Source organism: Populus euphratica, unplaced genomic scaffold, assembly GCF_000495115.2.
Source record: "Populus euphratica unplaced genomic scaffold, PopEup_1.0 scaffold176.1, whole genome shotgun sequence".
Lineage (NCBI taxonomy): Eukaryota > Viridiplantae > Streptophyta > Magnoliopsida > Malpighiales > Salicaceae > Populus > Populus euphratica.
In genome coordinates, this window is record NW_011500058.1 from 129,266 (window position 1) to 141,731 (window position 12,466).

At 38.1% G+C, this 12,466-nt stretch overlaps 2 protein-coding genes across 4 annotated transcripts; one reads left to right on the top strand and one right to left on the bottom strand.

Annotated features, from left to right (window-relative positions):
- The first annotated feature begins 3,667 nt into the window (after nucleotides 1-3,667).
- Nucleotides 3,668-11,185, top strand: LOC105107938 (enhancer of mRNA-decapping protein 4-like). Of its 3 annotated transcripts, XM_011002038.1 has the most exons (12): nucleotides 3,668-4,472; nucleotides 4,925-4,974; nucleotides 5,048-5,204; nucleotides 5,347-5,565; nucleotides 6,218-6,346; nucleotides 6,591-8,126; nucleotides 8,654-9,013; nucleotides 9,110-9,229; nucleotides 9,545-9,715; nucleotides 9,982-10,137; nucleotides 10,242-10,367; nucleotides 10,524-11,185. In XM_011002038.1, exons 1-12 carry the CDS (start codon nucleotides 3,723-3,725, stop codon nucleotides 10,833-10,835), a joined length of 4,086 nt encoding a protein of 1,361 aa, XP_011000340.1. In that variant the 5' UTR covers nucleotides 3,668-3,722; the 3' UTR covers nucleotides 10,836-11,185. The 3 variants fall into 3 exon arrangements, 2 of the variants coding, with proteins under 2 accessions (XP_011000340.1, XP_011000341.1); XR_838956.1 differs by lacking the exons at nucleotides 9,982-10,137; nucleotides 10,242-10,367; nucleotides 10,524-11,185 and adding an exon at nucleotides 9,313-9,413 and having other exon boundaries at nucleotides 9,545-9,635; XM_011002039.1 differs by lacking the exons at nucleotides 9,545-9,715; nucleotides 9,982-10,137; nucleotides 10,242-10,367; nucleotides 10,524-11,185 and adding an exon at nucleotides 9,313-9,532.
- Nucleotides 11,186-11,321: 136 nt separating this feature from the next.
- Nucleotides 11,322-12,237, bottom strand: LOC105107937 (chaperone protein dnaJ 11, chloroplastic-like). Its single transcript, XM_011002037.1, has one exon. It carries the CDS (start codon nucleotides 12,059-12,061, stop codon nucleotides 11,546-11,548), a length of 516 nt encoding a protein of 171 aa, XP_011000339.1. The 5' UTR covers nucleotides 12,062-12,237; the 3' UTR covers nucleotides 11,322-11,545.
- Between the last annotated feature and the right edge of the window lie 229 nt (nucleotides 12,238-12,466).

The following is a 12,466-nucleotide window of genomic DNA, read 5'->3' on the forward strand; positions in this document are numbered from 1 at the left end:
TCCTCTCTAGCAAAACCTTTAGAGTTGAACCCAAGAGACGAAGGCAGAAAGCAAATTGAGCTGCCATGGAAGGAATGGGATTTGTCCCAAGACTGTTTTTTAGTAACAAGAGAATTAGGTGTTTGATCTATTTGGAGCTCCATAGGAACGTCCATCGTAAACTTCCTTCCTCTCTTCCTTGTTCATGCCATCCCCCTTCTCAAGTCCATTCTCCCATAACTAGCAGGTGTTAGCAGCAAAGGAAGCCCTTGACCTCCCCTTAATTTGAGGTTTTCAAGCTTTTCCATGTCACAGATTCATTTTTCTCTACCGTTGAAAGCATGTCATTCATGTGAGATGTGAGATTTGCTTCATCATGACCTAACTATAAGACTAGCTAGTGAGGTTTGGAATCCAATTTTCCACCTACGTATGCTAGCAGCAAAGGAAGCCCTTGACCTCCCCTTAATTTGATGTTTTCAAGCTTTTCCATGTCACAGATTCATTTTTCTCTACCGTTGAAAGCATGTCATTCATGTAAGATTTGCTTCATCATGACCTAACTATATGACTAGCTAGTGAGGTTTGGATTCCAATTTTCCACCGACGTAATACTACACTTATGCATATATCATGTTCTCAAAGTTACCATAACAACAAACACACAATAGATCAGTTTAGCAGCGGCCATAGCCTGTGAATCTCTGATCAGCACCATCAAAATCATAAACAATGGCGAATACTTTTTAGATAGAATTCAATTGAAGTGAACTTCCTGTCGGTAACATGAAGAAACTGGAATTCAATAAAAAATAATAATAATAATAATAATAATCACACCACACAGACTCCTAGAACAATTACAACCCTTGCAGAATAGAGAGGTCTTCTTATCCCTAGAAAGGGCCAGGAGGAGAAGCTGGGAAACCCAAGAAAGGCCTTGAAACTTTACCACCACCACAAAGTGAACCAATTGCATTAGGATCACAAACACCAAGATGGTCCTTCACCTTATGAAACCCATTCTTGAAAACTCCAAGACCAAACGATAAACCAATCACGATCGCCACTAGTATTACACAAGTGCACAGCATGCACATTCTACATCCACAACACATCTTTCTTGACGAGGGTTTTCTTGGTTTCTTCTCTGTTGCAAAAACAAGGCAGCGGGGCGTCTATAAAAGAGAGAGAGAGAGAGAGTGGTGGGGTGGTTTGTTCTGGGATCTTGAAAACGTGAAAGCAATGTGGTGTGGTGTGGTGGGTTTTGGTTTTTGGTTAATGGGAAGGATTTGGACGTCATGTGAGAAGTCGTGTTCCCTTCGAAGCAAAGCAATAGAGTGAAAATCTCCTTGATAGTCATGGTGAGAATACAAAAAAGTTTAATGCGTTTCATACCTTTTTCTATAAGGTAAAGGATCCTGATCAATTTGTTGTGATATCATTCATGGCTACCTTAACATGGCTGGTTAATTACGTGTTTGGTGGTAGAAATAAATTTCAGATTGCTGGGCTGTTTTTTAGCATTCAGAACCATGTTTTTAAAACAAGGACCCTCTCTCCAAAAACAGAGCTTTAAAGCCTACTAAAGCATTAGCTAGAATAGCAGAGTCAGTCTCCAACTCCACCTTCCTAAAGCCACTGTTCCATGCCATGGATAATCCATGCAAAAGATGTTGTCTAAGGCCTGAGGTGTAAAGGAAGAACAAATTGGACCTTTTTTTTTTTTTTTCAAGCATTAGATTCAACTCCACTTAAGGGAAAATGATTATAGGAGACCTGTCTATGTATAGTCGAGCCAGAGTTTTGGGTGTGCCAAACTTGGGATGGATCTCGCCACAAATTTGAGAAGAATTCTTGAGCAGATAGCCTTGAAAGATGGAATAAAGCCTTGGAGCATATTTACTTCATTGTTCATGTTAACTACACATCACAAACTCACACCTTAATGCTCAGCGGTTTGAAGGTGATTAAGTGTTTGTTTGGTAATCCCATGCGTGATGTTTTTGTAATTGTTTTTTAATTAAAAATGTATTAAAATAAATTTTTAATTTTATTAATTTTTAATATTAAGACATTAAAATTATCAAAAAACAAAAAAAAATCAATTTAATATCTTTTTAAACAAAAAACAATTTAAAAAATAATTTTAAATTCAGGTTAAATCACATAAACAAATAATATTTAAGTACTCATCTCATGAAACACTCATAAAAAATTATTAATGAAAATGAGAAGATTAAGAATTATCATATTACCATGGTTTATACTTTTTATTTTTAACAATTGAGTTTAGGATATTGGTATCAATAAAATATAAATATTGATGATATTCTATAATCTAATATATCAACAAATTTAAGTTTCTAAATGTTTAGATAATAGATAATTATACTTTCATGTTAATCTTTTATTCTTATAACTGAGAGTGCAGAAGAGATTCTTGAAAAATAGTTTTTTTTATGGGATTTAAAGACATTCCAGTAATTAAGTTAGTGATTTTTTAATGAGAAATTATAGTAAATTAATATTAAATTTTGAAAATAAAAATATTTATTCTTAATTTATGTATAATAAATGTTAAAAATATGTTATAAAAAAATGAAGATTATAAACATTTTATATAGATTGTTCAAAAAATATTTATAACCTTTAATTTTTTTCTTTTTATTCAAGAAGTCGTGAGTATTTTTTTTCTCCTTACATTACATTAATAATGTTGATGAGAGTATTATGTGTTTAGAAGACAACTCTATATCATTCTCACATGATATTAATGTTAGTAAGATTAATTTTTATAATTAAAATTAATATTAATTAATGTATAAAATGCTTTTAGAAGATTTGTTTTGTATGGCTAGAATATAAAAAAATATATAATTCTAGATTTCCATCTTGGATGTTTGAATTCAAAATGTTTGGATTTAAAATGGAGTGAAACTTGAGAAAATTGATTTCAAACTCTCTTTTTATATGTTTTCGCTCTATATCAAGCTTTTATAAACTTGTTTAGCAATATGGTTGTGGTTACTTTTTAAATAATTTTTTGTACTGAAATACATGTTAATAATTTTTTTATTTTTAAAAAATTATTTTTGATATCAAGACATCAAAACAATTTAAAATATATTAAATTTTAACAAAAAAAATTAAATTTTAAAAAAAATAATAATTTACATGGCATTCTCATACAGTGACTATATTAATTATTCTTTCATCAAGTTTCTATAACTACAGGTCTTGAAAAAGAAAAATATTTTAATATGAAATGCATTGAAATATTAAATTATTATATTTTAATAAAATAATAAAAATAATTTTGTAAATCATGTTTTTAATAGGCAATGGCACTTAAAAATCCATTGCATTTTTTTTTTAAAAATAATTTAGATTTTGTTTTGTACTATGCTCTACGTATCTTAACAAGTGTCCTTTAATAGTGGGGATAACAAATAATCATATCATAAGCGAGCGCGCGCTCTCTCTCTCTCTAATGATGGGTCAAGTATTTTGAGGTTCTGAAATAATGCCCTCATCATTTATCATTAATGTTCGTAAACTATATTTATACTAATCTTAAATCAGATCAATCGTCCATTAGTTCAACTAATGACCCACTAATTTAATTATAACATTTATTTAACACGGGTTTAAATAACTTTGTCATACCCAAAACGCCCCTCCCCCTCCCCCTTCATCTTCCCTCGTCCCCGCCTCTTCGCTTCCTTCATTTCCCTCTCATCATGGCATCCCGAAATCATCACCAACAGCAGCCATCACCGTCGCCATCACAATCACATTCTCCTCCTCTTGACATGAACACATTCTTCATGCCCACACCCACTTCACCACCACCACCACCCCAAAACCCTTCACCCCCTCTTCCTCCCAACCTCGTGGTTCTTCCACCCCAACAAATCCCTTCCTCTTCTTATCCTCCCCCCAATAGGACCCACCACTTCCCCTTCCCCTTCCCACCCTCTTACCCTCCCCAACAAAACCCTAACCCAAACAACCCACCACCTCTTGCTAACATGCACCCCCAACGTTCCCTCTCCTATCCTACACCCTCTCTCACCCCGAACCAACAACCCCAAGACCGTTCTGGTGCCGAAATCATGGCCCTCCTCCGCCCCCCTCAAAATCAAGAACCACCACCACTCCCTCCGCCAGCCCAAGACTTATCCGGGGCTCTTAGCAATAATTTTATGGGTCCTGTTCGGACGCCTAGCTGTACTAGCAGTAAGATGCCTAAGGGGAGGAGGGTGGTTGGTGAAGATGTAGTGTATGATGTGGATGTTAGGTTGCCAGGGGAGGCACAGCCGCGGCTTGAAGTTACGCCGATAACCAAGTACATTTCGGATCCTCAGCTGTGTTTAGGAAGGCAAATTGCTGTTAATAAGAGTTATATTTGTTATGGGTTGAAGCAAGGGACTATTCGGATTCTTAATATCAATACCGCATTGAGGTCTTTGTTTCGGACTCAGTCTCAGGTTAGTTTTCCTTAATTCTTGTGTCCCTTTAATTTGTTTTTATGTGTTTTGGTGATGCAATGATTGTGGGTTTTTTCTGTTTTGTTGTGGAAATGATTAAGTTATGGCTTTTGCGAGATTGGAATGCAACGTGGATGCTGTTGGTTCCTGTTCATTGAATTTTTGTGTGTGTTGTTGGCAGTCATTAGTGTTGTAGTTGCTGTTGTTGTAAGACTTCATTACCTTAAGTGGTGGTGTTGCCACAGTTGTGCATTAGCATGATGTGATATGATCAATGTTTGAAAGCAAAGTTGATTTTGGGGGTTTTAATTAATGTGTGACAAGAATTGATGTTTATGTTTTTATTTTTGCTGAATGGACTGTTTTTGAAGTGGGGATGAAGATTTGTTAAGGTTGCTTATTGATTTTCTCTGATTATTATTACTGTCTAAGTCTGTGTTTTGTTCTTTCAGAGGGTCACTTGCATGGCTTTTTTTGCCGAGGATGTTCATCTTTTGGCTAGGTAGCTTTCTGTTTGTATAGCATCATTTCCTCTTCTTTCTTGTCGCTGGCTTACTTGACATGCTTTTGTGCAGTGCTGGAATAGATGGACGGATTAATGTCTGGAAGATCTCTGAAGGTCCAGATGAGGAAGATAAGCCACAGATTACAGGAAAGACTATTATTGCTATCCAAGTAGTTGGTGAGGGGGAAATAAAGCACCCAAAAGTCTGTTGGCATTGTTATAAACAGGTATGACATTCTGACTGCTTATCATAAATGTTAGAATTTTTATAATATCATCAATTGTAGGTGGTGTTTTTACTGTTTCTCTTGTTCATGAAGTTTGCTTTGTCGTATTGCATACGCCATCTTGCTTTCCTTTTCTTGTCAGGAAATTTTGGTGGTCGGAATTGGTAAACAAGTTCTGAGAATTGATACTAACAAAGTTGGAAAGGGTGAGGTCTATTCCTCTGAGGCACCTCTTCAGTGTCCTGTTGACAAGCTGATTGATGGGGTCCAATTCATTGGTAAACATGATGGAGAAGTCACTGCTTTGTCAATGTGCCAATGGATGACCACCCGTTTGGTTTCTTCTTCTATGGATGGCACGGTTTGCATTTCTCCTTATCTTTGGATGCACTCAATACTTATAGTTCTATGTGCAGCTATCATTTTTAATTTCTTTTGTCAAACTATTTATTTAAAAAGCACACGAGTTCTTTTGTATCCTTCTGTAATAGGAATTTTGAAGTTGTGCTTTCCTGTAGTTACATGTCTAATTTCTCTATGCAATCACTCCAATACATAAAAGAAATTTGGTTAAAGGAAAGCGGAGACAGCTTTTGAGAAGCAAACTCATGGATGTCCTTGGTGGAGTTATGAATAGAAAGGCCAAGGAGTGGGCCTCTTTAATCGATCATTTGAATTGGAGAAATAAAATTGCTGGTAATCCTACAGAAAACCCAGCTCTTACAATAGTCAAAAGAAGTAAATTCTGCATAGCTCAAACTGCAGTTTAATAAAGAAAATACAGCTTTGAGTTTTTTCTCTATTATATTGCTTAGTGTTATTGGATTTATTGGTCATGGAGCTTTTATTTCAGTTTGAACTGATAGCAATTCAAGAGACATTTTCCTTGCATGTTGCGTTTGCACATCCCAAATGCAACCCCATTTGGGTGTGCCTTATGCATATTTCTAATGATTCTTCACTGTTCTCAGAAATTAAAAGAAGTTTCTAATGAACTTCATTTTATGTGACAGATAAAGATTTGGGACGATCTCAAGGCATCACCACTTGTGGTTTTGAGACCACATGATGGCCAACCTGTTTATTCAGCCATGTTCTTGATTGCTACTGACCAGCCAGATCACATCATTCTTGTCACAGCAGTACATACTAAGATCTTTATTTTCATTTTTCATAGTCTTGCAATTGCACTTTGGTAGCCAGGTGATGAGAACCTGAGCTTTTGTTCAGTTAGATTGCCAAGCAAGTTCGCATTTATTTGTTTGTTTGGAGTCTTCAGAAATTTAATTTTGATCCCAAGTCACTGTAGAGTCCGGTTTTAATTTTTTATTTTCCAAAGCCATTGTTTACACCTATTGTTAATTCATCTCCCAAAATTTTTTACAGGGGCCTCAGATTAGGGAATTGAAGATTTGGGTCTCAGCCAGTGAAGAAGGTTGGCTCCTGCCTAATGATTCTGATTTGTTGAATTGCACCCAGACATTAGAGCTGAAGAGTTCAGCTGAACCTCGAGTTGAGGAGGCATTCTTCAATCAAGTAGTAGCATTGTCTCAGATGGGCCTTATTTTACTTGCAAACGCAAAGAGGAATGCTATTTATGCCGTGCACTTAGATTATGGTCCTAATCCAGCATCAGCTCGTATGGATTGCATATCAGAGTTTACTGTCACTATGCCTATCTTGTGTTTAACCGGGATGAGTGATGTCCTGCATGGCCAATCTGTCGCTCAAGTTTATTGCGTACAGACAAAGGCAATTCAACAGTATACTTTGGAATTATGCCAGTGCCTGCCACCATTGATGGAGAATGTGGGTTCAGAGAGGTCAGATTCCAGTGTAATGCATGATGTACCTAATGCTGATGGATATGCTGCCTTGGAGTCACGTGGAAGTAAATATTCTGATGTTCTTCTGAGCTCCGCATCAGTTGATGTGGCCACTATGCAACAAGATGCTCCCACTTCAAATATGGAATCCAGAACTATTGCTTTAGCCTCATCAACTAGTGATGCTGATATTGTTTGTGCTCCTTCGCCTCCTCATCCTCGCTTAACTAGAGATCTTACTGAGTTTGCAGTTGGGGGAAGATTTGAGCCAGGTCCTGCATCCAGCAACCAACCAGCTATCGATCATTCAGATGACCAGCAAATGGACCCTATTTGTTCAAATTCATCCAATGTGCCTTCCTTGGATAGTGACTCGAGGAATGATGAGAGGAAAATTGTACAAAATAATTCTACCACTCTTAATCTTCCTGTTACATTTAAACATCCACCTCATCTAATAACCCCTTCTGAGATTTTAATGGGTGCTTCATCCTCTGAAATTACCAAAGTTAATGAGGGAAAAAGTGAGGTTGACTCAAATTTTCTGGATGTGGTTGTCAATAATGATGTTTCCAATGCTGAGGTGGAAGTTAAAATAGTGGGTGAAACAAGATCCACTCATGATGGTGAATTTAGTATTCGAGGAGAATCCAAAAGGCCTGTTTTTGAAAACAAGGAAAATCTCCTTTGCTCCCGGGCTTCAGATCTTGATATTGAGATGACAAGAGAGTGCTGTGCATTGCCACCAGAATCAAATATTGTGGAGGAACAAGGACAAGTTGATGGTGTTGTTGTTAGTGAGTCTCTTTCCCCACCTTCTAATGCTGGCAAAGATGAAGTCCATGACTCAAAAAAAAATGTATCTGGAAAAGTTTCTGAGTCTTCTGTGTCAGCAGTTGGTCCACTGTCAACTACTCCAAGTACAAAAGGGAGGAAGCAGAAGGGGAGAAATTCTCAAGCATCGGGTTCATCTTCTCAACCTCCAGGCACTTTTAATTCAGAAAATTCTTTGAATGAACCTGTCAGGGCTTCAAATCTCCTTGCTACGGATGGGGGTTTTTCTCAAATTTTGGCTATGCAGCAATCGATTAATCAGGTGATTCCTTAGACTTCGCCCCTGGAAAATACCCTACCTTATGCATCATGTGTTATTTTCTTGCTAGATGTTGTCTTGAACTTAAAAGATTTGACAAGGAACATAAGTGATCACAAGCAACAACCTTGTGCTACTGTATCTGGCTGCAATCTCTTTGTTAGTCCTTGTGCATGACTGGGTTGGGAATTAATGAAGATTTTCATTTTCCTTATTGTTTTTGTTTTTGCCAATGAATAAATTCTTACGGCATGTTCCATTGACTTTGAGGGTCATACATGTGGGTCTTGCCAATGAATGGTGGGATTTTTCTGTGCACTCACCATGCATAATTCTCTATGCTATATAGCACAATCTTCGCTAATAGAGGTAAATAGATTTTGTGAAAAAAATTATGGTTTTCTAGTTTCTAGGGTTGCATCTTAAAAGAATAATGTACAGAACCTTATTGTGCTTTAATCCTTGTATTATCCAGTCATCCAGTTTTGACATTGGTGTTCTTTCTTTCTTTCTTTCCTTCCATTTTCCAGCTAGTGATCACACAAAAGGAAATGCATAAGCAGATGTCAAATATGATTGAAGTCCCCGTTTCTAAAGAATGTAGAAGACTGGAGACGGCTTTGGGACGGAGCATTGAGAAAGCCATCAAAGCGAATACTGATGCTCCGTGTGCTCAATTTCAAGAAGAGAATGCAAAGAATGAGAGGTTATTGCAAGATCACATGCAGCAGATAACAAGTCTGGTCTTGAATTTTATCAGTAAGGACTTGCCAGCCATATTAGAGAAAGCACCGAAGAAAGAATTGGCTTCAGTTGTACAGGTTGCAGTTCGCACAATATCTCCGGTCATTGATAAAACAGTATCTTCAGTTATATTTGAGTCTTTCCAGGTAAGAGATCTGATAATCGGATGCCTTTTTTCAGAAATTGACTGTTAGCTGATGCTCTTTGCCTCTCTCTCTCTCTCTCTCTCTCTCTCTCTCCAGAGAGGAGTTGGTGTTAAGGCTGTGAATCAACTGGAAAAATCAGTTAATTCGAAACTTGAGGCTACCGTTGCTAGGCAAATTCAAGCACAGTTTCAAACTTCTGGCAAGCAAGCTCTCCAGGTATGCAGAAGTCATCATAATTTTTTAGAATGCTTGAGCATATGTCCGTCCATTAATCAATGGTAAAAGTCCTGGGCTTGCAGTCACGATGTAGCAGGTTCAAGCTGCAAGTGCAGCCACTACACACACAATAGCTGAAGGCTAGGGCCATCTTTTTCGCAAAATACTACGAGGAACTGGTTTGGTGGGTCCAAGTTAATGGTTTTCTATTGAATGAGATTTCTCAACTTTATCTTTCTAGAGAGTGTAAGGTCATATAACTTATCTAGGGAGTGTGTCAGGCATTGTTGATAATAAATAAATCTTCTCATGCAGGATTCTTTGAAGGCTGGTCTGGAAGCCTCAGTAATTCCTGCCTTTGAGATGTCATGCAAAGCCAAGTTTGAACAAGTAGATGCTGCCTTTCAGAGAGGGATGGTCGAGCATACAGCTGCAGCACAGCAGCATTTTGAAGTTGCCCATTCTTCTTTGGCACTCACTTTAAGGGTGTGTATTCTTGTGCTACATTATGAAATCCATTACAACACAGCCCTCTTCATTAATTTATTTAAAACTAAAATGTCGGGGTTTTGCTGTATGGATGCTGGACGAGGGTTGTCCATTTGGATTTTTATGCACTAAATAATTATATTTTCGCCTTAACAACATCCAAATTTTTTAAGCAACTTGCCAGATTGTTTACATTTAGTTCCATGCTGTCTGTTTTCCCCATATTTCCCCTGCATCATTTATTTATTCTGTGTTAAATGCAGGATTCAATCAACACAGCATCGTCAATGACAAAAACCTTGAGCATGGAGCTGGCTGATAGTCGAAGACAGCTGTCAGCTATTGCCGCAAACTCAGGTGCAACAAATCCATTGGCCATGCAACCTAGCGACGGGCCCTTGGCTAGCTTCTACGAGAAGGTCTGTTGTGTTTCTTGATCTTAACAATTTCAGCTGCTCATGACTGTCAAAAACAATTTGTTATCATGGAGGTAATTCTAAGCATTCCCCCTTTGATGACTCAGGTTGAAACACAGCTGGATCCAACGAAAGAGCTAAAAAGATTAATATCTGAATGCAAATACGATGAGACTTTCACTATTGCGCTCCAAAGAAGTGACGTGGCTGTTGTATCCTGGCTGTGCAGTGAGGTAATTCTCATTCTATCTAGTGTTGGTACTAGGTGGTAATGGAAGATGTGTGATTTTCTTGCTCTCGTTTCCCTTGCTAATCTGCTGGGCTTGTTGTGGCTTTCATCTCAACTTTGAAATGGACCTGAGAAGAGTAGATCGTGTTATTTTTGCCAGGTTGGATTGCAGGGTATCATGTCTCTGTCTCCCTTCCCTCTAAGCCAGGGAGTATTACTCTCTCTGCTGCAGCAGCTGGCCTGTGATATAAACAATGATACTCCCCGAAAGCTTGAGTGGATGACGGCGGTGGCAGCTGCAATACTGCCAACTGACCAAATGATTGTATTATACGCACGGCCAATTGTTGAGCAAGTCGTTGAGATTGTGAACCGTGCAAGGACCTCACCTGCCGTCACTGGTGCCGAGCTTGCAAACATCCGCGTTCTCATGCATGTCCTTAATTACTTGCTGGTGACCTGTAAACGATGATCCCATTGTCAACCACCGTGCAGAATGCAAGGCAGAGTTCTGAAGTAGGAGAAACTATGTACAAATGTTTGGTGGTTCAAATACATATAGTGCCTTAGATTTTCTCCTCCCAATTTGTACAATTTGTCTGTGAATGCTTAAAGATTCTTCCCTATTCACCAAATCAACCTCGGTAGTCATGACATGACCCTAACTTCGATGCAAATCAAGTTTTGGATCAATGATCAAGTTATCTTTCACTTGGTGTTTAACATGAAACTCAACCCAGGTAGATTAGATTGACTCGTCAAGCTCTCACCTTCTTGGACATTAATCCAATCTTTGAATAGTAGAAGGTTTGTTAGATTGATCCACTTATCTAGTGAAAAAGAGTTTGGTGGATTGACCCACCGATGGAGTGATAAAAACAAGCTCCTGCTGTGTAGCTACCGTTCTAATGGATCAAGATTTAACTGGTATCCATGATCCATGGAGATTCCATTTTAATTTTATGATCCCATAAAACATTTGATAAGATTAGCAAACATTTAAATACTGGAAAATATTATATTCACTCCTCCTTTTTGTCATTTCGTTAAAAGAAAAAAAACCGAAATCTACCGCCTTACACATTGCCACGACAGTGACATGTTTCAACTGTATGTTAAAAAAAACAGAGGAACAATCCTAAACTATAAGATTCCATGAGCCTGGTCAGTTTTCCATTCTCTTTACCAGCACTGATCTGTTTCCCATCTTCGGGTCGTATAATCCCCGCCCGAATACACGGCCGCTCTCCTGTAAAAACACCTCGCCGCTGCCGATAAAGACAGGTCATAAACCGCTCTAGCAGCCGGATCGGATAACGTCTCATAAGCACTATGAATCTCGATAAAATCTCCACCGTCCGATTGCTCGTCATCATGATCACGATCATGACTCAAAAAGACATCAGGATGGTAAATCTTCGCAAGACTCCTGTACGCTGACTTGATCTCCACTTGCGACGCAGCTGGATTCACCCGGAGTATATCGTACAGACTCAGCGTTGAATACCTTGAGTCGACTCGGGTCGAGTCAGGAAACGTTGACACCGAGGCTTTGATTTGAAACCTCCGACAAGAACGATCGGCGGTTGTTTTAACCGGTGATAAAAGGATAGGCTTCTGAACTGTGTTGGAGGTTGCCGCGGCGGTGATTACGGAGGTCGCGGCGGTTAGAGGGGAGGGAGCGAACGCAGTGTACATTGGAAGAGAAGGTTTTAAGGGCAAAATGGGAATAAGAGAAGATGATTTGGAAGCGAAATGGTGAGCAAGATAGATGGAGAGGAGAAAGACTGTTTTATATATACAAGGAGAGAAAAGTCAAGGATAATAATAAAAAAATTATTAATTAATTATAGGAAGAAAAGAAAACAGTGCGAGTGTGGGGACATATGTCTGTTTTGCAGGAGATTTTTAAGGGCACTGACGTAGAATTTAATATTTATTTATTTTATTATTAATATAATAAAGCTCTTCTAGAAGAAAGAGTGCATTCTATTTTCTATTTTCTATTTTATTTCTTTTTCTCTTATTGGCTTTTTGAGAGAATGCTGAGCCGTTGGGAACTTCTAAATTGGGGGTTTGGCTATTAATTTGGAATTGGCTTGG